Genomic DNA, 26,751 nt, shown 5'->3' with positions numbered 1-26,751 from the left:
CCCTGACGTCACTGACCTACGCACCGCCGCCAGGTCACAGGTAAGAGAGGGACAGAGAGATCCCCACCCCCCCGGGGGAGAGACAGAGATACCCCCACACCCTGGGGGAGAGAGACAAAGATACCCCCCTCCCCCGGGGGAGAGACAGAGATACCCCCCCACCCCTGGGGGAGAGAGACAGAGAGATCCCCACCCCCGGGGGAGGGAGACAGAGAGATCCCCACCCCCGGGGGAGAGACAGAGATACCCCCCCACCCCTGGGGGAGAGAGACAAAGATAACCCCCTCCCCGGGGGAGAGACAGAGATACCCCCCCACCCCTGGGGGAGAGAGACAGAGATACCCCCACCCCCGGGGGAGAGAGACAGAGAGATCCCCACCCCCGGGGGAGAGACAGAGATACCCCCCCTCCCCCGGGGGAGAGACAGAGATACCCCCCCACCCCTGGGGGAGAGAGACAAAGATAACCCCCTCCCCGGGGGAGAGACAGAGATACCCCCCCACCCCTGGGGGAGAGAGACAGAGATACCCCCACCCCCGGGGGAGAGAGACAGAGAGATCCCCACCCCCGGGGGAGAGACAGAGATACCCCCCCTCCCCCGGGGGAGAGACAGAGATACCCCCCCACCCCTGGGGGAGAGAGACAGAGATACCCCCACCCCCGGGGAGAGAGACAGAGAGATCCCCACCCCCGGGGGAGAGACAGAGATACCCCCCCTCCCCCGGGGGAGAGACAGACATATCCCCACCCCCACCCCCGAGGGAGAGAGACAAAGATACCCCCCACCCCCGGGGGTGAGACAGAGATACCCCCACCCCTGGGGGAGAGAGACAGAGATACCCCTCACCCCTGGGGGAGGGAGACAGAGATACCCCCCACCCCTGGAGGAGAGAGACAGTGATACCCCCACCCCCGGGGGAGAGACAGAGATACCCCCCCACCCCTGGAGGAGAGAGACAGAGATACCCCCCCCACCCCCGGGGGAGAGAGACAGAGATACCCCCCCCACCCCTGGAGGAGAGAGACAGAGATATACCCCATCCTCCTGGAGGAGATAGACTGAGGTAACCCTCACTCCCTGGGAGAGAGCGAGGCAGAGACTCCCCATCCTCTGTAGGGGGGGAGGGAGAGAGACAGAGAAACCCCCAACCCCTGGGGGAAAGAGGCAGGAGGGAGAGAGAGACACACCCCCACACAGACCAGGGTCTGTGCCAGGCACCCTCCATGCCACCCCCAGGGAGAAAATGTAACCCCACTTTCAGGCCCATGTGGCCTGATGGGGTTAGGGGGTGGAGAGACGGAGACGGGTGGGCAAGGTCTCTGTCCCCCTCAGATGTGGCATGAGCTGAAGGGGGGTGGGGGGGAAGGGGTCTGTGAGTCTCTGATTGAGGTGGGAATTGTGTGTGTATATCCCAGAGGTTTGGTGGGGGGTCTTTTTCTGAAGGTGAGGTTGGGTGGTCTCCACATCCCCAAGAGTAATGGAAGGGGCCGCGTTGTCTGGATAGCCATTGGGGCTGTGGAAAGAGTGTTTGTGACTGTGTAGTGTGGGCAATGATATCTATGAACCACGTGCTAGTGAGCACCATGTTGTCGATGTGACTGTAATTTTCTCACTTTCTGATCAAACTGCACTGCCAGCAATGCAATGCGAGATACATTTCTTCCCACTAATCCGAATTAGAGAGGAGAGATCGCAAAGGATACTGTGGGAGAACGAGATTCCAAAGAGAATGAGATAGGGAAGAGTGAGGCCATGGAAGGATTTGAAAGGATGTTGAAGATAGTGCAGAATAGGCATGTCCCTTTGAAAACAAGGGATAGGAAAGGCAAGATTTGTGAACCATGAATGACAGCTTGTGCAACTAGCCAAGGGGAAAAGGGAAGCGTACATAAGGTCCAGGCAGCTGCGAACTGAATGGGCCTTGGAGGAATATCAGGAGAGTAGGACCAATCTTAAACAAGGAATCAAGTGGGCTAAAAGCGGTAATGAAATAACTTTAGCGAGCAGAATTAAGCAAAGTCCCAAGGCCTTTTATTCTTGTCTAAGATGCAAGAGGGTAACTAGAGAAAGGGTTGAACCACTAAAGGTTAAGGAAGGAACTTTGTGTGCCGAACCTGCGAAAATGGGTGAGATTCTCAATGATTACTTTGCATCAGTGCTCACTGAGAGATGGACGTGATGAGGTTTGTTTACTCTGGGTCATGTTGACATAAGGAGGGGAGATGTTTTGGGCTAAAGGATATTAAGGTGGACATATCCCCAGGACCAGATGGGATCTATCCCAGGTTGCTGAGGGAAGTGAGAGACAAAATAACTGGGGCCCTGACAGAAATCTTTGTAGCATCTTTAAACACATGTGAGGTAACGGAGGACTGGAGAGTTGCTAATGTTGTCCCCCTGTATGAGAAGGGTAGTAGGGATATTCCAGATAACTACAGACCAGTGAGCCTGACTTCAGTGGTGGGAAAGTTGCTGGAGAAGGTGCCAAGGGATGAAATCTATTTATATTTGGAAAAGAATGGACTTATCAGTGAGCGGCAAAATGGTTTTGTGTGGGGTAGATCGTGCCATACCAATGTAAAAGAGTTCTTTGAGGAAGTAACCAAGTCGATAGATGAAGGAAGGGCAGTAGATATCTATACAGAGGAACCTCGATTATCTGAACAAGATGGGCGGGCACTAGTTCATTCGGATAATTGATTATTTGGTTAATTAATTCAATGTCCTCTCTAGGGCTCGGAGTTTTCTGTTACGTCTGCTCCCTGTTCAGGAGATGAGACAGCAGCAGCACACTACATGTGAGCCCCCACCTCCGTCCATCCCCCAAACCGATCCAACACCACCCCCAGCCCTCCCCCAATCCCTTCCAACAGTGCCCCCCAAATCTGTCGAACACTGCCCATCCCATCTGCCCCCAAACCCCGCCCAACACCGCCCTCTGCCCCCCCGCCCCATCCAACGCCACTCTCTGCACGAGCACCCCAAACCTGTCGAACACCGTCCCCCTCACCTGTTGCCCCCCCCCCAACTCCCTCCAACACCGCTCCCTGGCCACAGCCCCCAACCCTGTCCAACACCGCCCCCTGGCCACAGCCCCCAACCCTCTCCAACACCGCCCCCTGGCCACAGCCCCCAACCCCGTCCAACACCGCCCCCTAGCCACAGCCTCCAACACCGCCCCCTGGCCACATTCCCAACCCCGTCCAACACCGCCCCCTGGCCACAGCCCCCAAACGTGTCCAACACCACCCCCCACCGTCCGCGCCCTCTTTCCAAACCCCGTCCAATACCACCCCTGCCCCCCCCAAACCCCATCCAAAAGTGCCTCCTCCGTCCAACACTCAAGCTCCATCCAACACCACCCCCGCGCCCCCAACCCCGTCCAACACCTCCCCTGGCCCCCCCACCTCCTCTCCAGGGCAGCCAGACTTGACATCAACAACAAGACTGCTGACGCTGGTGGCTTTTGGGGCTGAGAGTCTCCAAATAGTGCGCGCACACAAACTTTTTACTGTAACTTTTTGACATGTTCCACCTTTGCCCTGTACGGTATCTGGGGAAGAGGGGGGGTTTAGGGTACACGTCTGTGTAGAACTCCAGGGAAAGTTGGTGGGGGGGATGACCTCGAGGGCGTGACGCCATTCATTTGGAGAGAGTGACTGGACTGTTCAGGACTGTTCTCGGCAGCGTTTCAATAAGGCCGAGTTTGTTTTTAATCATTGTACCTGTCAACAAAAGACATGATCAGGGTTGAAATATGTTGAGATGTAACATTTCCATCGGGAGCTCAAGATCTCCTTCGGATAATCCAATATTCGGATAATCGCGGTTTCTCTGTACATGGACTTTAGTAAGGCATTTGATAAGGTTCCCCATGTTAACTAATGGAGAAAGTGAAGTCACATGGTGTGCAGGATGTTATAGCTAGGTGGATAAAGAACTGGTTGAGAATTGAATTGAATTGAATTTGAATTGTATTGAATTTATTGTCACATATACCAAGCAACAGGAGACAGAGAGTAGTAGTTGAAGGGAGTTTCTCGAAATGGAGAAAAGTGACCAGTGGTGTTCCACAGGGATAAGCGCTGGGGGCCACTGTTGTTTTTGATATACATAAATGATCTGGAAGAGAGCATTGTTAGTCTGATCAGCAAGTTTGCAGATGACACGAAGATTAGTGGAGTAGCAGAAAGCATAGGGGTCTGTCAAAGAATACAGGAAAATTATAGATAGACTGGAGAGTTGGCCGGAGAATTGGCAGAAGGAGTTCAATCCAGGCAAATGTGAGATGATGTATTTTGGGAAGTCTAATTCTAGAGCAAACTATACTGTAAATGGAAGAGCCTTGGGAAAAGTTGATGAGCAGAGAGATCTGGGAGTTCAGGTCCATTGTATCCTGAAGGCTGCTGCACAGGTGGATAGAGTGGTCAAGAAAGCATATAGTATGCTTGCCTCCATCGGACGGGATATTGAGTATAAGAGCTGGCAGGTCTTGTTAAAATTGTACAAGACATTGGTTCGGCCGCATTTAGAATACTGGTCACCACATTACCAAAAGGATGTGGACGCTTCGGAGAGGGTGCAGAGAAGGTTTACGAGGATATTGCCTGGTATGGAAGGTGCTAGCTATGAAGAGGGGTTGAGTAGGTTAGGATTGTTTTCATTAGACAAAAGAAAATTGAGGGGGGATCTGATTGAGATTTACAAAATAATGAATGGTGTACTCAGGGTAGATAGAGATAAGCTTTTTCCTAGGAGGGTGAGGGATTCAATAACGAGAGGTCACGCATTCAAGATGAGAGATGGAAAGTTTAAGGGGGAAACATGTGGAAAGTACTTCACACAGAGGGTGGTAGGTGCCTGGGATGCGTTGCCAGCAGAGGTGGGTACAGGAAGGCACAGTAGATTCATTTAAAGTGCATCTGGACAGATGCGTGAGTAGGTGGGGAGCAGAGGGATACAGATGCTTAGGAATTGGGCGACAGGTTTAGCCAGTGGATTTAGATCAGCTCAGGCTTGGAGAGCCAAAGGGCCTGTTCCTGGGCTGTAAACCTTTCTTTGTTTCTTTCTTTGATGTGAATATAGGAAGTATATTTAATAGGTTTGAAGATGACACCAAAATTGGAGGTGTGGTGGATAGTGAAGAAGGTTAAGCGCAGCAGGTCAGGCAGCATCCAGGGAACAGGAGAATCGACGTTTCGGGCATAAGCCATGAAGAAGGGCTTATGCCCGAAACGTCGATTCTCCTGTTCCCTGGATGCTGCCTGACCTGCTGCGCTTTTCCAGCGACACATTTCCAGCTCTGATCTCCAGCATCTGCAGACCTCACTTTCTCCAGTGAAGAAGGTTACCACAGAGTACAATGGGATCTTCATCAGATGGACCAATGGGCTGAGGAGTGGCAGAGGGAATTTAATTCAGATAAATGTGAGGTGCTGCATTTTGGAAAATCAAATCTGAGCAGGACTTATACACTTAATGGGAAGTGTTGCTGAACAGAGAGACCTTGGAGTACAGGTTCATAGGTCCTTGTAAGTGGAGTCGCAGGTAGATAGGATAGTGAAGAAGGCATTTAGTATGCTTTCCTTTGTAGGAATTTGGAGGTCATGTTGCAGCTGTACAGGACACTGGTTAGGCCACTTTTGGAATATTGTGTGCAATTCTATCGGAAGGATGTTGTGAAACTTGAAAGCGTTCAGAAAAGATTTACAAGGATGTTGCCAGGGTTGGAGGATTTGAGCTACAGGGAGAGGCTGAACAGGCTGGGGCTGTTTTCCCTGGAGCGTCAGAGGCTGAGGGGTGACCTTATACAGGTTTATAAAATCCTGAGGGGCATGTTTAGGGTAAATAAACAAAGTCTTTTCCCTGGGGTGGGGGAGTCCAGAACTAGAGAGCAAAGATTTAGGGTGAGAGGGGAAAAATTTAAAATGCACCTAAGGGCCAATTTATTCACCCAGAGGATGGTGCAAATATGGAATGAGCTGCCAGAGGAAGTGGTGGAAGGTGGTACAATGACAGCATTTGAAAGGCATCTGGTTAGGTATATAATAGGAAGAGTTTAGAGGGATATGGGCAAAGTGCTGGCAAATGGGAGCTAGATTAGTTTAGGCTATCTGGTTGGCATGGATGAGTTTGACCGAAGGGTCTGTTTCTGTGCTGTATATCTCTATGACTTGATGAAAATGGATAACAGTTTAAAAATTTAATTAGGAGCCCAGTATTGATCAGGGAGCACCAGGGCACTTAGTTATTAGTGGTTATGAGGCTAAAGGGGTTGAGGAATATCAAGAGAGAGAGAACAGTAGTGTGTTGCTGAGATAGAGGATCAGCCATGATCATTTAGGATGAGGGAACAGATTCATTGGGCAACCCCTGCCTTCTAGGAGAAAGTGATGATTGCAGATGAGGCTCATTCCTGATGAGGGCTTATGCCCGAAACATCGATTCTCCTTCTCCTCAAATGCTGCCTGACCTGCCGTGCTTTTCCAACTCGTGCCTTCAGTGGTGTTTTATTCATTCAGGGGATGTGGGTGTCATTGAGTTTTTCAGTTCCTAGTTGCCCCTTGAGAAGGTGGGGGTGAGCTGTCTTCTTGAACCGCTGGAGTCCACGTGCTGTGGGTTGACCCACAATGCCCTTAGGGAGGGGATTCCAGGATTCTGACCCAGCGACTGTGAAGGAACGGCGATACATTTCCAAGTCAGGATGGTGAATGGCTCGGAGGGGAACTTGCAGGGGGTGGTGTTCCCATTTATCTGCTGCTATTGTCCTTCTAGATGGAAGCAGTTGTGGGTTTAGAAGGCGCTGTTTGAGGATCATCAGTGAGTTTCTGCAGTGCATCTTGCAGATGGTACACACTGTGTCGGTGATAGAGGGAGTGGATGCTTGTCGATGTGGTGCTAATCAAGTGGCTGCTTTGTCCTGGATGATTTCAAGCATCTCGACAGGGAGTTACCGTGGACCTGAACCTGCGCTGAACTCGTCGTACAAATAGTGTGGCCACAGGAGCAGGTCAGAAGCTAGAAATACTGCAATGAGTAACTTACCTTCTGACTCCCCAAAACCTGTCCAGCATCTACAAGGCACAAGTCAGGAGTGGGATGAAATATATTTCCCACTTCCCTGGATGGGTGCAGCTCCAACAACACTCAAGAAGCTGAACAGCATTCAGGACAAAGCAGACCACTTGACTGGCACCACATCCACAAATTTATTAGCTTCACCCCATGCAAGGATTGCTGCGGTATGTTTGATGAGAGTTTGGAGTTGGGCATTGGAGAGCAGCTGGGGAAGCGCTGGAGTAATATGGAGCTAAAGGAGACAGGAATGAGGGTTTCAGCAACAGCTGAGCTGAGACAGGGGCTGAGTCCTACCATGTCGCAGAAGTGAAAACTGCTTGTGTCTGCAATGGAGAACAGTGTATGGGGTCGGAAGTCAACTTGGAGTTCAGAGAGCCCTGAGGCGATGAAGGGTAAAGACTTAACAATTGTTGTGGCCTTACCGAGGAGCACAGGCATTCAGCAGCTCTAGTTGCCCTGTGATTCAGTATGATTGTAATCTCAAACCTGCATTCTGGCTGACCCCAGTAAGCTGCCACCCCCTCCCTTAACTAGAGCAAACTTTACAGCAGTCAAGTTTTAGGTGGGTTTTAGTCTGGCCATTATTGGGGGGGGGAGGAAGAGATTCTGGGTTGAGTTTAACATTGTGTGGTATAATTACATGCACAGCTCCCTGAACCAATATGTACTAGCTGCAAGCACTCAAAATGTGGTTTCTCAGCCCCTTCGAAATGGGGCTTATTGAATCTCACCACACAGCCAGAGGTAACCACAGCAGCAACTGATAGAAATTGATGCGTGAGTTGCTGGGGGCGTGGGTGCAGTTGCTTTTATTTGCAGGATTGCAACCCTTTGCTTGTTTTACCTCTGATTGTTTTAGACAATGGGACTAGTTTAATTGTGAAAACTGGGCAGCATGGGCAAGTTGGGCTGAAGGGCCTGTTTCCATGCTGTAAGCCTCTTTAGCTCTAAATGTGAGGTTACAGGGATGCTTGGCGAGGGGCGAGGGGGGGGGGGGGGCGGAGGCTGAGTCTGGATGGAATGCTCTTCAGAGAGATGGTGCAGACTTGATGGGCCAAATGGTTTCTTTCCTTGCTGTAGGGATTCTATGAAAACTGTTGAATTGTTATTAAAAACCCACCTGATTCATTAGGAAGGGAATCTGCAGCCCTGAACTGGTCTGACCTACATGTGACTTTTGTGCAATGCGGCTGACTAGTAACTGCCCACTGACCTGACTGAGCAAGCTGCTCAGTCTGATAAAACCAAGGAATGAGCAGTGAAACCTGGTGTCATGTGTATATCTGTAAGAATGATTTTTAACAGAAGTTGAGTTGAATAACCAATTTCTCATGGCAATCTGCCCAACCCCCGCACTGTAGTTCACAGATGCTGGTGCCCTCGTATACATCTGACACACTGCTTCCGACTCTAGCTTGTCACCCAGCTACTGGTTCACTCAGTACACAGGAGCATTTCTCTAGTTTAGTGACTACAGGCTTGTAAGGTAATAGTTTGATGCACAAGTTTCTAATAAAACAAGGTCACTCTGTAGTGAACTGTGTTGAAATGTGTGTTGCTGGAAAAGCACAGCAGGTCAGGCAGCATCCGACGAGCAGGAGAGTTGACATTTCAGGCATAAGTTCTTCATCAGGAATGTTGGGGCGGAGAAGGGGGTTGAGTGATAAATGGGAGATTGGAGGTGGGGCTGGTGGGGCAGGTAGCTGGGAAGGCAGTAGTAGATGAAGGTGGGGATTAATTGTGATAGGTCGGGCAGGAGGGTGCAGAGGAAAGGTGGAAAGGAAGATGGGTAGGTGGTACAATTCAAGAGGGCGGTGCCGAGTTGGAGGGTTGGATCTGGGATGAGGTGGGGGGAGGAGAGATGAGGAAACCAACTACCTTCCCCCCCCCCAGCCCCAGCCTCACCCTCCTATTTATGTCTCAGCCCCCTTCCCAAACCCCCAACATTCCTGATGAAGGGCTTACGCCCGAAATGTCGACTGTCCTGCTCCTCAGATGCTGCCTGACCTGGTGTGTTTTTCCAGCACCACTCTTTTTTTGACTCTGATTTCCAGCATCTGCAGTACTCACTTTCTTGTGTAGTGAACTGTGTGGTGGCTCTATCAACCCTTGAGCAATGGCACCATTGGGTGGGGGGGTGGCAGACAGCAGAGTGGAATAAAAATCACAAACCAGGTAAGCAGTGATTTTACTGAATGTTGGAGTGGGCTGCTGATTCCTATATCTGTATAACCAATGGTATACTCCTAACTTCCTTTCCTTTACTGTAAACAAAGACAGCATTGCATCTTTGTAGCACCTAGCACAATCTCCCAAACAGTTTTCAGAAGTCATTTTGAAGTGCAGTCAACCGATTTTGATGAAGGGGTCCCAGCACAAGGGGAGAATACCCTGCTCCTCTTCAAAGGAGTAACCCTGGGGTACTCGCACCAGGAACAGCACGTTTGCGGATGACACCAAAACTGGAGGTGCAGTGGACAGCGAAGAAGGTTACTGCCGAGCACAACAGGACCTTGATCCGATGGGCCAAAGAGTGGCAGTTAGAGTTTAATCTAGGTAAATGAGAGATGCTGCATTTTGGAAAGGCAAATCAGGGCAGGACTTATACACTTAATCTGAAGGTCCTGGGGATTGTTGCTGAACAAAGAGACTTTGAATGCAGGGTCATGGTCCCTTGAAAGTGGAGTCACAGGTAGATAGGATAGTGAAGAAGGCGTTTGGTACACTTTCCTTTATTGGTCAGTGCATTGAGTATAGGAGTTGGGAAGTCACTTTGCAACTGTACAGGAAATTGGTTAGGCCACTTTTGGAATATTGTGTGTAATTCTGGTCTCCCTGCTATAAGAAGGATGCTGCTAAACTTGAGGGGGGTCAAAAAAGATTTATACGGATGTTGCCAGGGTTAGAGTGTAAATTTAAAAATTCTCGGACCTCTTGAAGGTTGCAAAATAGCACTCTTTTATTGTTATCAGGCCGGCTGGCAGATCAATTAGCAAAACTCAGGGTATCAAAGAGATGACCCTGAATAAGCTCAAAACATTTCTAAATCTTAAAGTGGCAGCATAATTTGTACCCTTATTTTGCGTAATCATATCATTTTGCTCTGATTCCCACCATATAATGCTTCTAGTCTTAATTAGGTTCTCTTGAGGTAATTCATACATTAGTGTTGTTTCTCACACAAAATAAACAATACTGTTAATGTGGTGTTATTTGCATCACTGAGATAATACCTAGGTTACAATCAATATTCCGTTATAGCGCCTGTTTGGGAAACAGACAGATACTTGATTATGCCAGGATTCATATATTCCTTGGTCCATTCTCATGGTCACTGTGCTTAGCCATTTTAAAAGGCAAGTTATTATTGCAAAAAGGAGACTTACAAAATTGAGAATTTTAGCTGTTATTTCCCCAATACTTTATCATTCCCTCCTTTTGATCATTTCATGATCAACTGGGCCATTCCTAAAGTTTACGACAAAAGCAATCAAGATATCAGTGACCATAAGCATTTGAATGCAAGAATGCAGACAATTACATTAAGTAATAAAGTCCCAAAATGAAAAAGAAATGCCACCAATACTCCCAAAGAGACCTTTAAATGGTCACCATCCAGTAAAACTACTGATCTTATCATGATCCATTACATTAAGTTTCTGGACCTCCTGGCTAATGTGCCTGGGGAGAATCTGTCAGAAATGTAGGTGCAGCATTCCTTTCCTACAATGCACAAGGGCCACCCTCCTCAGCTAGTAGAAAGTCCAAGACCAAATGATTCTGAAGGGTCACTGTCCTGATCGCGACCATATCAGCATGATATTAGTCATGGTATCTGCAGTATTATTGGCGACAATTTCCAGTATTATTCTTAATCTACCTAATTTGGTTCCCTGTCAATGAAAGCCAGTGGGGGGGATCCATCCCAATAAACATGAGAAGATCAGGGAGGTACCTCTTCATCCTCGGAGGTGAAGGCAACCTGTCTAAAACCCGAATAAGGGGAACCGCATACCCGATATGACATGATCCCCATTCGTTTGAGGGGAGCCATGGGTAGGCCTTGAACCCGCAAACAAAATAGGTGCCGTTATAGGCGGTTAGGCCAGAATATCCATCTTTCCATGCCCTGGAATTAGGGCCCTTCTAAAGGGACCGTGATGTTCTGTTAAGAACAGAGGACCAATCAAACAGAAAATAACCAAATTTAGTTAAATTTTGGTTTGGTTCAATCCATGGGATAGTTAAACAGCATCGACTAGTCCCCATATATAAGCCACTAGAGATGCTCCCATTTTTACTAAAACAAATAATGTCATTAATAGTATTATTAAGGACTACCAGGAAAGGGGGTATATGGGATCTGTTGTAGCCAGATTGCTACCAATCCCAGACCAGGGTCATTTCATACCTACTGACTGCCATTGCTCAATTTTATCCCAGGAGGTCCAGCGTATTAGTTGTTTGGCCACCTCAGGCCAGCTAAAAGAGAGAGGCTAAAGAGGGATAACCCCCTGTGAATCGGGTGGCAAAAGTTGAGCACATACCCAACTTTTCCCATCATTTGGGCACTTTGATAAGCCAAATACAAAAAGGCATTGAGATGTTTAGATCGTCTTGGTCGCTTTCCCAGAGACAAAACAGTGTCAGCATGAAAACCTTCTGCTCCCAAAGTAAATTCCTTCATTCCTGAAGAAGGGCTCATGCCCGAAAAGTTGATTCTCCTGCTCCTTGGATGTTGCCTGACTTGCTGCGCTTTTCCAGCAACACATTTTCACCCCCCAATGTCATCAAAGTCACCAGAATCTAATGCATTTTTTCTCTGTCCTTGTCTGTTCCTTCACTGACTGGTTTATGCCAGGATTCATGCAGTCCTTGTTCCATTCTCATGGTCACTGTGCTTAGCCATTTTAAAAGGCAAGTTATTATCACAAAAAGGAGACTTACAAAATGGAGGATTTAGCTATTATTTCCCCAATACTTTATCAGGAGGATTTGAGTTATAGGGAGAGGCTGAATAGACTGGGCTATTTTCTCTGGAGAAAGTGAGGTCTGCAGATGCTGGAGATCAAAGTTGAAACTTTATTGCTGGAACAGCACAGCAGGTCAGGCAGCATCCAGGGAACAGGAGATTCGACGTTTCGGGCACAGGCCCTTCTTCAGGAATTCCTGAAGAAGGGCCTGTGCCCGAAACGTCGAATCTCCTGTTCCCTGGATGCTGCCTGACCTGCTGTGCTGTTCCAGCAATAAAGTTTCAACTATTTTCTCTGGAACATTGGAGTGATGATCTTATAGAGCTTCATAAAATCATGAGGGGCATGGATAGGGTGGATAGTAAAGGCGTTTTTCCCAGGTTAGGGAGACCCAAAACCAGAGGGCATAGGTTTAAAGTGAGAGGGGAAGGATTTAAAAGGGACCGAAAGGGAAACTTCTTCATGGTGCGTGTATGGAATGAGCTGCTAGAGGAAGTGGTGGAGGCTGGTACAATTACAGTATTTAAAATGCATCTGAATGGGTACATGAATAGGAAGGGTTTAGAGGGATATGGGCCAAGTGCTGGCAAATGGGACTAGATTAATTTAGGATATCTGGTCGCCATGGATGAATTGGACCAAAGGGTCTGCTTCCATGCTGTACAATTCTGTGACTGTGGTGCTGTGGGCAGTGCCAGGATTTATTTGCCTGTTCCAGAGGGAAGTTGAGGGTTAACTGGGTACTACTAAGGAATGGAGGTCAGAGTTTGGATGGTTGGATAAGGACAGGAGGTTCTGGAATCTGAAGGATTCTGGTGAAGCTGTTGTACTCTGTCGCAGTCGGGCTGCATCTTGATTGTACTGACTTCTTGAAGATGATATTGTAGAAATCAGTTTTACAAATTGTATTGTTGTGGTGAGATTTAACCTTCTACCCCCCAGTCCTTGCCCCAGTACCAGAGTTGCTGTGTTCCAGGGTATGCTGCAGCCTCTAGCCAACAGAAGTGGATTGTTAATCAACCTTTGTTGTATCCTACAGAGCTGCATCATGGATGTAGCTAATCATGGACTGGTGCTGCTGCAACAGTTGAATATCCAGAGGGAGTTTGGTTTCCTGTGTGACTGCACCGTTGCAGTTGGGGACATTCACTTCAAAGCTCATCGATCAGTGCTGGCTGCATTTTCCAATTACTTCAAAATGATTTTTATTCATCAGTCAAGGTAAGAGACATCTATCTCTTCCTCTGTCTGTCTGTCTCTCTCCCTCTCTCTCTCCCCCCCCTCTCTCTCTCTCTCTCTCTCTCTCTCTGCCTGTCCGTCTCTCTCCCTCTCTCTCTCTGCTTGCCTGTCTGTCTCTCTCTGCCTGTCTCTCTCTCTCTCTCTGCCTCTCTCTCTCTCTCTGTGTCTCTCTGTCTCTCTCTCTCTGCCTCTCTCTCTCTCTGCCTGTCTCTCTCTCTCGCTCTCTCTGCCTGTCTCTCTCTCTCTCTCTCGCTCTCTCTGCCTGTCTCTCTCTGCCTGTCTCTCTCCCTCCCTTCATCTCCCTCACCTTTGATCTCTTCCTCATTCTGTTATTGGTTAGTTTGGGGTTGGAGGCTACCCTTACATCCCCAGCTTCTAAATCCTGAGTTTATTTGTCTAATACCTGACTAAGTGCTGCCCTATCCTCTTGCCCTATTTGGCAGGACAATGACTGCTGCTTTGAACTGTTCCAGTATGGGAGCAGTTAGCTGCATGGCTGGCTTTCGATGCAGCCCCATGGTATAGGTTCAATTTCTGAGCTGATACAAGTCACCACCCGGGCGCCCTCTTACTCCACATGGTCTGATACGCAGCAGTGGCTCTAGATTGGCCCACCTCCAATTTTTATTCATTCACGGGATGAGGCTGGCCAGGCCAGTATTTATTGTCCATCCCTAATTGCCAAGAGGGCAGTTAGGAGTCAACAATATTGTTGTGGGTGTGGAGTCACATGCAGGCAAGACCGTAGAAGATTGAGATTTTCTTCCCCTAAAGGACATCAGGGAGCCAGATGAGTTTTTCTGACAATCGACAATGAACATAGTCATCATTAGATTCTTAATTCCAGATTTTTATTGAATTTGAATTCCACCATCTGGCGGAATTGAACCAGTGTCCCCAGAACATTAGCTGGGTCTCTGGGTTAACAATAAAGCAATAATACCACTAGACCATGCCCTCCCCTAGTTGTGTCGCTTTAATGAGGGATCAAGCTATGTCCACTGAGACAAAGACGACTATCACTTTGCAAAGCCTGCATTTCCAAAGCAGTTTCACGATTCCACGCCATCCCAATGTGCGTCACAGGAAGAAAATGTAGTCAACAGCTTAGTGCACAGCAACCTCCCATCCAGCGATATGACAGGGGCCTGATTATCCTGGTTGATGGTAAGACTGAGGCTAGGACACCAGAGAGAACGCTGCTCTGCATTGAAATCACAGCGGTCTGTTCTCTTACACCCACTTGAGGCGTTTGGTTTGACCTCTCTCTCTGTTTGGTGTCTCCGGTGTGATGGTGTGGGTTGACGCTTTTGGAGTAAGTTTTGAAGAGAGCGCGCAGCGGGAGTTTAACTCTTTGGCTTCTGTTTTGCCCGACAGCGACTATATCAAGGTCCAGCCAGTGGACATACAGCCAGACATCTTCAGCTACCTGCTGCACCTGATGTACACAGGCAAAGGTCCGAAACAGCCCGTGGATCCAAACCGCCTGGAGGAGGGCATCCGCTTCCTGCATGCCTACAACCTGGTCCATGAGGCGGGCCACGCTGGGCAGGTCTTCGTCCAGCATCCTGACGTGCTGCCTCTGCAGTCGCCCAACCTGTACGGCATCCAGATCTCTGGCTCCCAGAAGCTGACCGTGAGGGACCTCCAGCCTTCCAGCAGTCGGAGTGGCGCGTCGAGCCAGGGCGCAGACCCACTCTGCCAAGTATCAGTTGGTGTGCCGTCCAACATCCCCGAGCATCGGTACGCCCGCGCCCCGGTGATCACGGCTAGCAGCCAGGACTCTGCTGGACAGCTAGTGTCGGACGATCACAGCCAGAACCTGTCGGCGGGTTCCCGGGGCGGACCCTCAGCTGGGCTGCAGGTCCCCGGCCTCAACTTCAAGCGGGGCAAACACCACAAACTCTACTCGTGCCACTACTGTGGAGAGCGGTTCAGCGTGCGAAGCAGTCTGCGCGATCACTTGTACTCCCACGCCAGTGGAGCGCTCCCCCATGGGATCACCTCACAGAGCCGGACCTTCGCTGACCCTTCGGAGCCCGGCGAGGAGGCAGAGAAACCCGAGGGGGTCCAGAGTTCGGGGACTGAGCCCCTCCTCTCACCACTCGACCAACAGGACAGTACCAGCCTGGATGAGCAGCCTCCAGTTGCCTTGACGCTGACCATTGATGCCAGCGGGGATACGGTCGAGACCTCCAGCAGCTTTGGCATTGCCAAGCGAAGGAAGTTTGCCTGCAGTGTCTGTGGCCGTGAGTGTCTGAAAAGCCTGGGGCTTGAGCAATGGGGAGGGGCTGCGGCTGTAGGGGAGCTAAGAAGAGCCTGAGGGGCAACGAATGGTTTTAGTGTTTGGGGCTGGGGTAAGGGTCACTTGATAGTGAGATGGGGGATGGGTGTGGGGGGGAGCTGGCTGTGAACTGCACTGGTTGAAACTCCACATCCGCCAGGACCTCAGCTAATCCTGAGCTTTGGGTCCCATACCTGAAGACAGCCGGTTGTTCTCCAGGTAGAACCTGCATTCCTTCGCTCTCTGACCTCTCCAAGTTCACATCCCTCCTGATCTCTGTGATCGTCTCCAGCCTCTCAACTCGCCGAAATGTATGTGCAGTCTTCTAATGACAGCATCCCATAATTCTATTCACTGCACCATTGGCAGCTGTGCCTTTGGTTACTTGTGTCACAAATCCTAGAATTTTCTCTTAACATGGAAACAAAAACAGAAATAGCTGGGAAAGCTCAGCAGGTCTGGCAGCATCTATAGAGAGAACTGAGTTCCAAGGAAGGGTCACCGGGCCTCAAACAATAACTCTGATTTCTCTTCACAGGTGCTGTCAGTCCTGCTGAGCTTTTCCAGCCACTTCTGTTTTTGTTTCTGATTACAGTATCCACAGTTCCTTTGTTTTTTTATCGAGAATTCTCTCTTCCTCTGCCTCTTGGAATGCTTCTTTAACACATTCTTTAAAACTTACCTTTAACTATGTTTTTGGTTATCTGATTGTGGATTTATTTAGATAAACTCACTGCAATGTTTGACTCCGAATGCATTGATTGTTCTTGCTGCTGGCAGCTTCTGCGTAGTTCCTAACATTTCCCTATCGTTTAAGGCCTGCCTTAAGTCAGCGATAACCAATGGCCTGCTCTCCCACACAGGCAGCCTGGGCATCTGGTTGTTTTCTGAGCCCTGTATCCCTCCACTTCAAGCTGAGGACTTAAGTTAGTACGAGCTGAAAAATGTGTTGCTGGAAAAGCGCAGCAGGTCAGGCAGCATCCAAGGAGCAGGAGAATCGACGTTTCGGGCATAAGCCCCTCTTTCATTCCTGAAGAAGGGCTTATGCCGGAAATGTCAATTCTCCTGCTCCTTGGATGCTGCCTGACCTGCTGCCCTTATCCAGCAACACATTTTCAGCTCTGATCTCCAGCATCTGCAGTCCTCACTTTCTCCTATTTAAGTTAGTACGGCCTGAGAGCTGGCTAATTCATAGAAGTTAAAAATCACATAACACTAGGTTATAGTCCAACAGGTTTATTTGAAAGTACAAGCTTTTGGAGCGCTGCTCCTTCATCAGGTAGCTAGTGGAGCAGGATCGTAGGACACAGAGATTATAGTAAAAGATCAAAGTGTCATACAACTGATATGATATATTGAACAAACCTAGATTGCTGTTACATCTTTAATCACTTAGAATGGGGATTGACATTTCAATCAATTATTATGTAAATTCCAGAACATCTTTCAATTCACAGTCCCGAGATAACTTAAGGTTTTATGAGTATATAAAAAAAGTGACATCTCAACTCGGACAATGAGTTAAAGATGTGAGGTAAGAGTCTGTCTGTATTCCAACTTTGAGCTTGCAGTTGCAGATTTGCAGGTACATTCTATTTTGTTCAAAAAGCACACAATCTGTAGGCGGTCAGTCTGTGTGACATTTTATAAATTCCTACTTTGCAAATTGAACATACTCTAACCTCACATCTTTAATGCATTGTCTGAGCTGAAGTATTTTTTATTTATATACTGATAAAACCTTAAGTTATCTCGGGACTGTGAATTGAAAGATGTTCTGAAATTTACATAAGAATTGATTGAAATCTGCATCCCCATTATAAGTGATTAAAGACGTAACAGCAATCTAGGTTAATTCTATACATCACATCAGTTGTATGACACTTTAATCGTTTACTAAAATTCCGTGTCCTGTGATCCTGCCCCACTAGTTACCTGACGAAGGAGCAGCACTCTGAAAGCTTGCACTTCCAATTAAACCTGTTGGACTATAACCTGGTGTTGTGTGATTTTTAATTGTGCCCACCTCGGTCCAACACAGGCACCTCCACATCATAATTAATAGAAGACATAGTTGGGATAAAGAGGATGTTTTCAGGACAGAATCCATAAAAATCAGTGTTGGGGCCACAGTTGTTTCTAAAATGTTTTAATGGCTCGGATGGTAAAATATGCGATCACCAGATTTGCAGATGACACAACAGCAGGTGGGAAGGTGAAGATGACTCACAGTTAATAGAGGGAGAAAGGCAGGGTAAGTAAGCAGGTGGATGGAATATAGTGTGGGATATGTGATGTTTTGTACTTCGACAGGAAGAATAGAGGAGCAGAATACAATTGAACTGGGGGGTGATTTGCAGAAAGCTACAGCACAAATTAATTAGGGAGTCTTTGCACATGAGTCTCAGACGGTTAATGTCCAAGCTCAGCAGGTTACGGGTAAGACAAATGGAATGTTGGCTTTTCATTAAAAGGGAGTGAAGTATAAAAACAGAGAGGTCTTGTTAAAGCTATATAAGGCGTCAGTTAGACTTCAACTGGAATATTGTGGACAGTTTTGGACCCATTATTTGTGAAAGATACATTGGCATTGGAGGCAGACCAGAGAAGGGTCACGCAGCTGTTCCCAGGGATGGAGGAACTCTCATGTGGAGGGATTGAGTGGGTTGGCCTGTACTCATTGGAGTTTAGAAAAAGAGAGGTCATTTTATTGAAATATACAAAATTCTTAACAACAAAACCAGAAATTGCTGGAAAGTGTGGCAGCATCTGTGGAGAGAAATTTCTTAGAATCCCTACAGTGTGGAAGAAGGTCATTAGGGCCCTAGTCCATACCAACCCTCTGAAGAGCATCTACCCATTCCCATTCCCCTACCTATCAACGCATTTCCTATGGCTAAAGCACCTAACCTACACATCTTTGAACACTATGGGGTAATTTATCATAGCCAATCCACATGACCTGCACATCTTTAGACTGCGGGAGGAAATTGGAGCACCCGGAGGAAACCCATGCAGATACGGGAGAACGTGCAGAGTTAACATTTCGGGTGTAATGACTCTTTACAAGGAGCTTGACAAGGTAGATGCAGAAAGGTTTTTCTGCTTGTGGGAGTTTCTAGGACCAGAAGGCATAATCTCACAGTAAGACCGAGTTGAGGAATTTCTTCTCTGAGGGGATTGAATGTGTGGAATTCTTGGCTGCTGAGGAGTGCCAAGGCCGGGTCATTAACTATGGTCAAGGTTGTGATAGACAGATTTTTCAGGGAACCAAGAGAGGGAAAGGCAGAAACGTGAAGTTAAAGGATATCAGATCAGTCATGATATTATTGATTGGTGGAGCAGACTTGATGGGCTGAATGGCCTACTGCTGCTCCTGTGCCTTCAGCAGCTGGTGAAATTTAAATTCACTGAGTAATCTAGAATTGAATGCTTGTCTCAGTGGTGGTAAGAATGACGAGTGTGTTTGATTATCGTTACTTGGTCACTTAGTTGCATCAAAGCGCTACAAAATCTAAACAGAGAAATGAAACTGGACTGGCCATTGGCATTAAGCTTGGGCACGCCAACAGCAACCTCAGCCCTGTCACTCTGTAAACCCTCCTGACCATTATCTAGGGGCTAAGGTCAAAACTGGGAGAGCTGTATCTCGGACTAGTCGAGCAATAGTGTGCAATGGTCCAACACACGGAGCCAAACCTTACAGACAGTGTTACTGTCAGAGTCTTCAGCATTGACTTGCCATAAAAATACCGATGGTACAAGGTTAGCTGAGGGAAATGCAGCGTTACGGGGTTAGGATAGGGGGTTTGGGTCTGGGCAGGATGGTCTTCGGAGTGTCAGTGTGGTCTCTATGGGCTGAATGGTCTCTTTCCACACTGTAAGGATTTTATGCTTCTAAGAGCAGGTCAAAGACGAGGAGTCCTGTAGTAAGTAACTCACCTCCTGACTCCAAACCCTGACCACCATCTACAAGGCACAAGTCAGGAGTGTGATGGATCCTCCCCACTTGCCTTGGATGGGGCCATGTCCAACAACACTCAAGAAGTTTTTCACCATCCAGGACAAAGCAGCCGCTTGATTGGCACCGCATTCACAAACACCCACTCCCTCCACCACCGACACTCAGTAGCAGCAGTGAGTACCATCTACAAGATGCACTGCAGAAACTCACCAAAGACCCTCAGACAGCACCTTCCAAACCCATGACTGCTTCCACCTAGAAGGACAAGGGCAGCAGATATATGGGAACACCAGCCCCTGCAAGTTCCCCTCCGAGCCATTCACCATCCTGACTTGGAAGTATTTCGCCGTTCCTTCAGTATTGCTGAGTCAAAACCCTAGAATTCCCTCCCAAAGGGCTTGTGGATGCTCCTACCTACAGCAACAGTTCACAAAGTTAGCTCAATCTAGAGAAATTGAGGCTTTGGTTAAGAAAAAGAAGGAAGCATATGTCAGTTTTGGACAGCAGAGATCGGGTGAATCCTTAGAGTATAAAGGCAGTAGTGGGAGTATACTTAAGAGGGAAATCAGGAGGGCAAAAAGGGGACATGAGATAGCTTTGGCAAACAGCATTAAGGAGAATCCAAAGGGATTTTATAAATATATTAAGGACAAAAGGGTAACTAGGGAGAGAATAGGGCCCCAGAAAGATCTGCAAGGCAGCCTATGTATGGAACAACAGGAGACGGGGGAGATACTAAACAAGTATTTTGCATCAGTGTTTACTGTGGACAAGGACATGGAAGTTACAGAATGTGGGGAAATAGATGGTGACATCATAAAAAATGTACATATTATAGAGGAAGAAGTGCTGGATTTCTTAAAACGTGTTAAAGTGGATAAATCCCCAGGAACTGATCAAGTGGACCCTAGAACTCTAGGAAGCTAGGGAAGTGATTGTTGGGCCTCTTGCTGAGATATTTGTCGACAGTCACAGCTGAGGTGCCAGAAGACTGGAGGTTGGCTAACGTGGTGCCACTATATAAGAAAGGTGGTAAGGACCAGCCAGAGAAGTATAGACCAGTGAGCCTGACATCGGTGGGGGGCAAGTTGTTGGAGGGAATCCTGAGGGACAGGATTTACATGTACTCCACCAACTTCAACTAGACCCCATCACCAAGAACCTCTTCCCCTCCCCACCCCTCTCTGCCTTCCGCAAGGACTGTTCCCTTTGCCAGTCCTTGGTTTGTGCCACCCTCCCCACTAACCAACCCCCTCCCCCCACCGACCCCCTGGGTACCTTCCCTGCAACCAGAAAAGATGCAAAACCTGTCAGCACACCAAACGCCCTCACCTCCATCCAGGGCCCCAAACAGCCCTTCCAGGTCAGACAGAGGTTCACCTGTCTCTCCTCCAACCTAGTTTACTGCATCAGGTGCTCCCGCTGTGGTCTTCTCTACATCGAGGAGACTGAACGTAAACTTAGGGGACGGTTGGCCGAGCATCTCGGCCGAGCCCACAGAGGCCGACCGGACCTCCCAGTCACCGCCCATTTCAATTCCCCGTCCCACTCCCTTTCTGATGTGACCATCTTTGACCTCGTCGGTTGCTACAATGAACCACAGTGTAAATTGGAGGAACAACACCTCATCTTCCGCCTGGGCAGCCTACAGTCTTGAGACTCAACATTGAATTCTCTAATTCCAAATAACCTCCCTTCCCATCCCCCAACTCCCTTCCCAGCCCCTCCCCCTCCCTTCCACTCCTCCCTGCCACCAACCGGATTCATCCCTCCCGTTGACCAACCAGGTCGTACCCTCTACCTGTCTTCACCTATCCCCACTTCACCACCCGCCCCCAGCACCCCCTTTATCTGCAGCTCCCCCCACATCCACCCCCAGCCCTAAAGAAGGGTTATACCCAAAAGCCTGACTTCACCTCCTGTTGCTGCCTGGCTTGCTGTGTTCCCCCAGCCTCCTGCCTGTCCCTCCTGATGCTGCCTGGCTTGCTGTGTTCCCCCAGCCTCCTGCCTGTCCCTCCTGATGCTGCCCGGCTTGCTGTGTTCCCCCAGCCTCCTGCCTGTCCCTCCTGATGCTGCCTGGCTTGCTGTGTTCCCCCAGCCTCCTGCCTGTCCCTCCTGATGCTGCTTGGCTTGCTGTGTTCCTCCAACCTCCTGCCTGTCCCTCCTGATGCTGCCTGGCTTGCTGTGTTCCCCCAGCCTCCTGCCTGTCCCTCCTGATGCTGCCTGGCTTGCTGTGTTCCTCCAACCTCCTGCCTGTCCCTCCTGATGCTGCCTGGCTTGCTGTGTTCCCCCAGCCTCCTGCCTATCCCTCCTGATGCTGCCTGGCTTGCTGTGTTCCTCCAACCTCCTGCCTGTCCCTCCTGATGCTGCCTGGCTTGCTGTGTTCCTCCAACCTCCTGCCTGTCCCTCCTGATGCTGCTTGGCTTGCTGTGTTCCTCCAACCTCCTGCCTGTCCCTCCTGATGCTGCCTGGCTTGCTGTGTTCCTCCAACCTCCTGCCTGTCCCTCCTGATGCTGCCTGGCTTGCTGTGTTCCCCCAGCCTCCTGCCTGTCCCTCCTGATGCTGCCTGGCTTGCTGTGTTCCTCCAACCTCCTGCCTGTCCCTCCTGATGCTGCCTGGCTTGCTGTGTACCTCCAGCCTCCTGCCTGTCCCTCCTGATGCTGCCTGGCTTGCTGTGTTCCCCCAGCCTCCTGCCTGTCCCTCCTGATGCTGCCTGGCTTGCTGTGTTCCCCCAGCCTCCTGCCTGTCCCTCCTGATGCTGCTTGGCTTGCTGTGTTCCTCCAACCTCCTGCCTGTCCCTCCTGATGCTGCCTGGCTTGCTGTGTTCCTCCAACCTCCTGCCTGTCCCTCCTGATGCTGCCTGGCTTGCTGTGTTCCCCCAGCCTCCTGCCTGTCCCTCCTGATGCTGCCTGGCTTGCTGTGTTCCCCCAGCCTCCTGCCTGTCCCTCCTGATGCTGCCTGGCTTGCTGTGTTTCTCCAGCCTCCTGCCTGTCTACTGTGGAATCCACTATCTGCAGAGTTTTTTTTGTCTCTAATAGGATTGTTCTTGGCCTGTTTGGTAATCAACTTGCTGACCGTTCAAAAATCGCCAGGGGGAGAGGTTCGATTCCAACTTTGGGTGGCTCTCTGTGTGGAATTTGGATGTGCTCCCCTTGTCTGAGCAGGTTTGGATGTGCGAGCAGGTTTGGATGTGCTCCCCTTGTCTGGATAGTCTGGTTCTCCCACAGCCCAAAGACCTGCAGGTTAGGGTGGATTGATTAAGCTAGTGTACATAGTGTACATAGTGCCCCATAGTGTACAGGGGCATGCAGGCTAGGTGGTTTAGCTATGGGAAATGCAGGGTTACAGGGATAGGGTAGGGGAGGTGGGTAGAATGCTCTTCGTAGAGTCAGTATGGACTCGATAGGCTGAGTGGCCTCTACCTGCACTGTAGGGATTCTATAAAATACGAACAGGTGAGGCCCTTCAGCCCTTTGAGTGCACTCAGCCGTTCAATGCGATAATTGCCGCGATTCCATTTCAACACTGTTTACGTGCACTGTCACTTTGTTGCTTTTTGTTTTTAAAAAGGAGAAACATATCCATTTCTGTCTTGAACTTCTTCAGTGACTGAGCTTCCATAACCTTTTGGGGTAGAGAATTTCTGAAGTTCACCACTCTCTGAGTGAAGAGGTTTCTCATCATTTTACTCCAAGATGGTCTGACCCTTAATTCTGAAACTTTGTCCCGTGATTTTCTACCCATTTTGGGGGTAGCATCCTCCCTCCGTATACCCTGTCGCGCCCTGTAACCCTGTGATAAGACAATTCTTCCATTATTCCTTGAGGTAAGATGTGACAGGGAATACAATCCAAACATCGTTGGTGGAAGAGCAGGCAACTCCTTCCTGCTGTTCCCGGATATTTTCCGGTGATACTCACGGTGTTGCCTTTGTGTGTCTTGTCCTGTAGATTCTCCTGACGCTGACTGCATCAGCCCGTCGCCATCGTCATTGTTTCAGCCAGCAGGAGGGGAGGACTTGCCTTCTGGTAAACACCAGCAGGAGGCGAGCGAGAGCCAGGACGGGCAGGTCGCGGAGCTGGAGGCTGCATTCCGTGAGGTCTTTGCGCAGTATGACTCAGCACAGGTTCACGCCCACTACAAATGCCAGCGGCTGGCCTGTGAGCGGGTGCAGCCTGACTACAGGAGGGGAGACAAGTTTGTTCACAAGTGGCTGTCGGACAGGGACCTGACGTATTGCGAGCGGACGGGTATTTACTGGTTGCTGTACGAAGAGGGCCAGGGTATGTACTGTTACCTGTGCCGCCGGCACGACACCCAGAACAAGCAGAACAAGACCAAGGTGTTCAACGGCACTCCTGCCGTCCGCTACAAGAAGTCAGCGCTGCAGGTCCATGCCGAATCTCAGCAGCACGCGGCTGCAGTGCACGCAGAGCTGACTGGCCGTATGTCCGAGAGGGAGATGGCGGAGAAGGAGAAAGAGGAGGGCGCGGCTCTCCACGCGCTCTTCCTGGCTGCCTACTGGTTAGCCCGCGAGGAGCTGCCCACTGCCAAGCTGCTGTCAGTGCTGAGGCTGTTAGCCGAGGCCGGCCTGAAAGGGGCCACCCACTTCCGCCGACCGGACACCCTGCGTGAGGTGTTTGTCTCGCTGGGGCAGGTGATCCGTAACCGCCTGGTGGCTCGGGTCAGGCAGGCCGGCTGCTATGGCCTGCTGTGCGACCGGGTGACTGGCTGCCCAGGCGCTGAGGCTGAGGACTCAGCCGCCCTGATGGCTTTTGTCCAGTACGTCGACCCCAAGACGGCCGAGGTGTCGACCAGCTTCCTCTTCGTGCAGGCCGCCCGCTTCAGCCCAGAGACTGACCCGTCTGAGGAGCTGGCTGGACTGATCAGCCGCACCATGGCCCGGCTGGAGCTGCCTGTCCAGCGTATGGCCTCACTGGTGACTGACGGTGGCGAGGTCATGACCTCGGAGCGTGTTGGGGTGGCCACCAGGCTGCAGGAACTCAACCCGTCCCTCATCGCCTTCCACTGCCTGTGTCACCGCCTGATGCTGGCGGGAGCCTCGTCTTGCCCGGACTGTCGCTACCTCCTCAGGGTGGAATCCTACCTGGAGCAGCTGTGGGAGCTGCTGGAGAAGTGCCCAGTCCTGGCTGAGGCCTACCTCAGTGTCAGGCTGGAGAAGGCCCTGCCCAGCGGGCGGCTGAAGGCGGCTCTGCTGCGTAGGCTGAAGAGGGCTTGCCGGAGGAGACGGCTTTCCTTGCAGGCCTCAGTGGAAGGGGCTTACAACGACTACGCAGCCCTACTGCAGGCCCTGAGCCAGCTGGAGCAGGCCGACGCTACAGCCTGTGGCCTAGTGACCCAGCTGAGGAGCGTGCGCTTTGCTGGGGCCCTCTACATCCTGCAGGAAGTCTCTCCCATCCTGGCTGGCCTCAGCAAGGTCTTTCGCAAGGGCACGGTGAATTACTTCACCCTGGAGCCTTCCATCAAGTACACCGTCTACAAGCTGAACGAGGCGGCAGGTTCCAGGGAGGCCCTGAGCAGGCTCCAGGCCGACCTCCTGCCCTCTGGGCGCCTGGCCTCAGCTGGTCTGCCGCCACCCAGCCCAGAGCAAGAGGCCGAGCTGTGCTCCCTGCTCGACGCCTACGTGACGGCTATCAAGGCCGACTTGCAGCGCAGGTTTGGAGCGTCCTTGCCACTGGTCTCCGCTTTCTCCATCTTCAACCCACTGCTGGTGCCGTCACCGGAGTCGGCGGACTTTGCTGAGTACGGTCAGCCCGAGATGCGGGCACTGGCCGCCCACTTCTACCGGGAAGCGGAGGGTGGAGAGACTAAGCTAACCCGGCTCCTCGGAGAGTGGGCCAAGCTCAAGTTCGACCTGCACACCTGGAAGAACAATGTGCCGGACTCGGTGCTGACCGATACCCGGGTGACTGTGACTGAGTGGTGCCTCCGCCGACTCTTCACCCTCAAGAGTGAGCTGCACCGATCGTGTGCTGCCCTCCTGCCCCTGGCAGAGGTCTCCCTCTCCATGCCCATCACCAACAGCTGGTCCGAGCGCGGCCTAGGGGCTCTCCGGAGGATCACTGCCCGGCTCCGAGGCAGCCGCTTCTTCCTCACCGAGCCCAGCACTCAGCTCCTCAACAGCCTCATGCACATCAGTGTCAACGGGCCCGAGTTTGGCACCGCCGACTGTTCTCAGGTTGTCCAGGAGGCGGCGCTCCTGTTCCTGCAGCAGAGGCGTCGCCGGTTCGCTGGGGGAGTGGGGTCCTCGGTGCAGGAGAAGCCCCCTCTGCCCTCCGGCAAGTGGGAGGAAGCAGCCGAGTCATGTTCCTCAGAGACGCCGGATGTGTGCCTCCCGAGTGAGCAGGACCTGGAGCAGCTACAACAGGAGCTGGACGAGGCTGTGAGCGTTCTGCAGCTTCCCCTGGACGGGGACAGTGACTCGGACGACAGCCTCTGCGATTGAGAGTCTGGAGCCTCGGAACCCCGGGTGTATATAACCTCCAGGGCAGAGGGAGTTCCTGCTGAGGCCTTCCCCAGTCCTTTCCCTGTCTCGCAATGTGTTCAGCAGCTCACTGTAGTTCGACAAAGAACTTTTCAGACACACCCTACTCCTGGCTGCCAGCAAAGTACCTGAAATCGCTACAGATCTCAAACAAAAACAGAAAATGCTGGAGAAACTCAGCAGCTAGCGGCATCAGTGGACAGAGGGGGAAAAGAGTTAACACTTCAGGTCCCACACAACTGATGTTCAGAATCCTCCTCCCTCAGTTCGAGTGATATCAGACTCTGAACGTTACCAAATGATCTGTGTCACAGGGAGACACTGCCCAGATCTCACTTGGTGCGGTTGGATAGACACTCTCTCGTGTTGGCTACACAGCCATATCCGGGGAACTTTACTCACGGTGCTCTCTGTAACCTGTACCCAGCTGGCCGCCCATGGATATGGACACCTGGAAGTGATTGAGGGATGGAAGGTGTGTGGAGGAGGCGATGACAGCTGGACAGAGCTTTGAACCAGCAGACAACAGCTCTGAGCCCCCATGCACTGTGTTGGTCAAACTGAAAGCTGAATTCAGCAGTGCTTCTGAGAACTGTAGTAGAAATAAGACATTGAATTCATCAATTTGTAACTTTCTTTTAGTATGTGTTTTTTTTTTGAAACGGTAGATGGATTTTAAAAGTGAAAATAAATTAAACATAATTTTCA

At 50.3% G+C, this 26,751-nt stretch overlaps 1 protein-coding gene across 3 annotated transcripts; it reads left to right on the top strand.

Annotated features, from left to right (window-relative positions):
• On the top strand, window positions 1-26,751 carry LOC122553331 (uncharacterized). 3 transcript variants are annotated; one of them, XM_087989563.1, is made up of 5 exons: window positions 8,962-9,253; window positions 9,355-9,634; window positions 13,091-13,272; window positions 14,668-15,539; window positions 23,489-26,751. In XM_087989563.1, the coding sequence occupies exons 3-5, from the start codon at window positions 13,100-13,102 to the stop codon at window positions 26,002-26,004; spliced, it is 3,561 nt and encodes a 1,186-aa protein (XP_087845689.1). In that variant the 5' UTR covers window positions 8,962-9,253; window positions 9,355-9,634; window positions 13,091-13,099; the 3' UTR covers window positions 26,005-26,751. The 3 variants fall into 3 exon arrangements, with proteins under 3 accessions (XP_087845690.1, XP_087845689.1, XP_043552827.1); XM_087989564.1 differs by lacking the exons at window positions 8,962-9,253; window positions 9,355-9,634 and adding an exon at window positions 1-40; XM_043696892.2 differs by having other exon boundaries at window positions 8,962-9,634.

This window comes from Chiloscyllium plagiosum, unplaced genomic scaffold, assembly GCF_037043375.1.
Source record: "Chiloscyllium plagiosum isolate Xiang-an unplaced genomic scaffold, Cpla_swu_hap1 HiC_scaffold_8, whole genome shotgun sequence".
Classification (NCBI taxonomy): Eukaryota; Metazoa; Chordata; class Chondrichthyes; order Orectolobiformes; family Hemiscylliidae; genus Chiloscyllium; species Chiloscyllium plagiosum.
This window is presented reverse-complemented; position numbering and strand designations above follow the sequence as displayed.

Coding starts and splice junctions, on each gene's coding strand:
- LOC122553331 (XM_087989564.1), top strand. CDS start 13,100: ATGGATGTAGCTAATCATGGACTGGTGCTGCTGCAACAGTTGAATATC. Junction 13,273..14,667: donor ATTTTTATTCATCAGTCAAG/GTAAGAGACATC, acceptor TTTGCCCGACAG/CGACTATATCAAGGTCCAGC. Junction 15,540..23,488: donor TGCCTGCAGTGTCTGTGGCC/GTGAGTGTCTGA, acceptor CTTGTCCTGTAG/ATTCTCCTGACGCTGACTGC.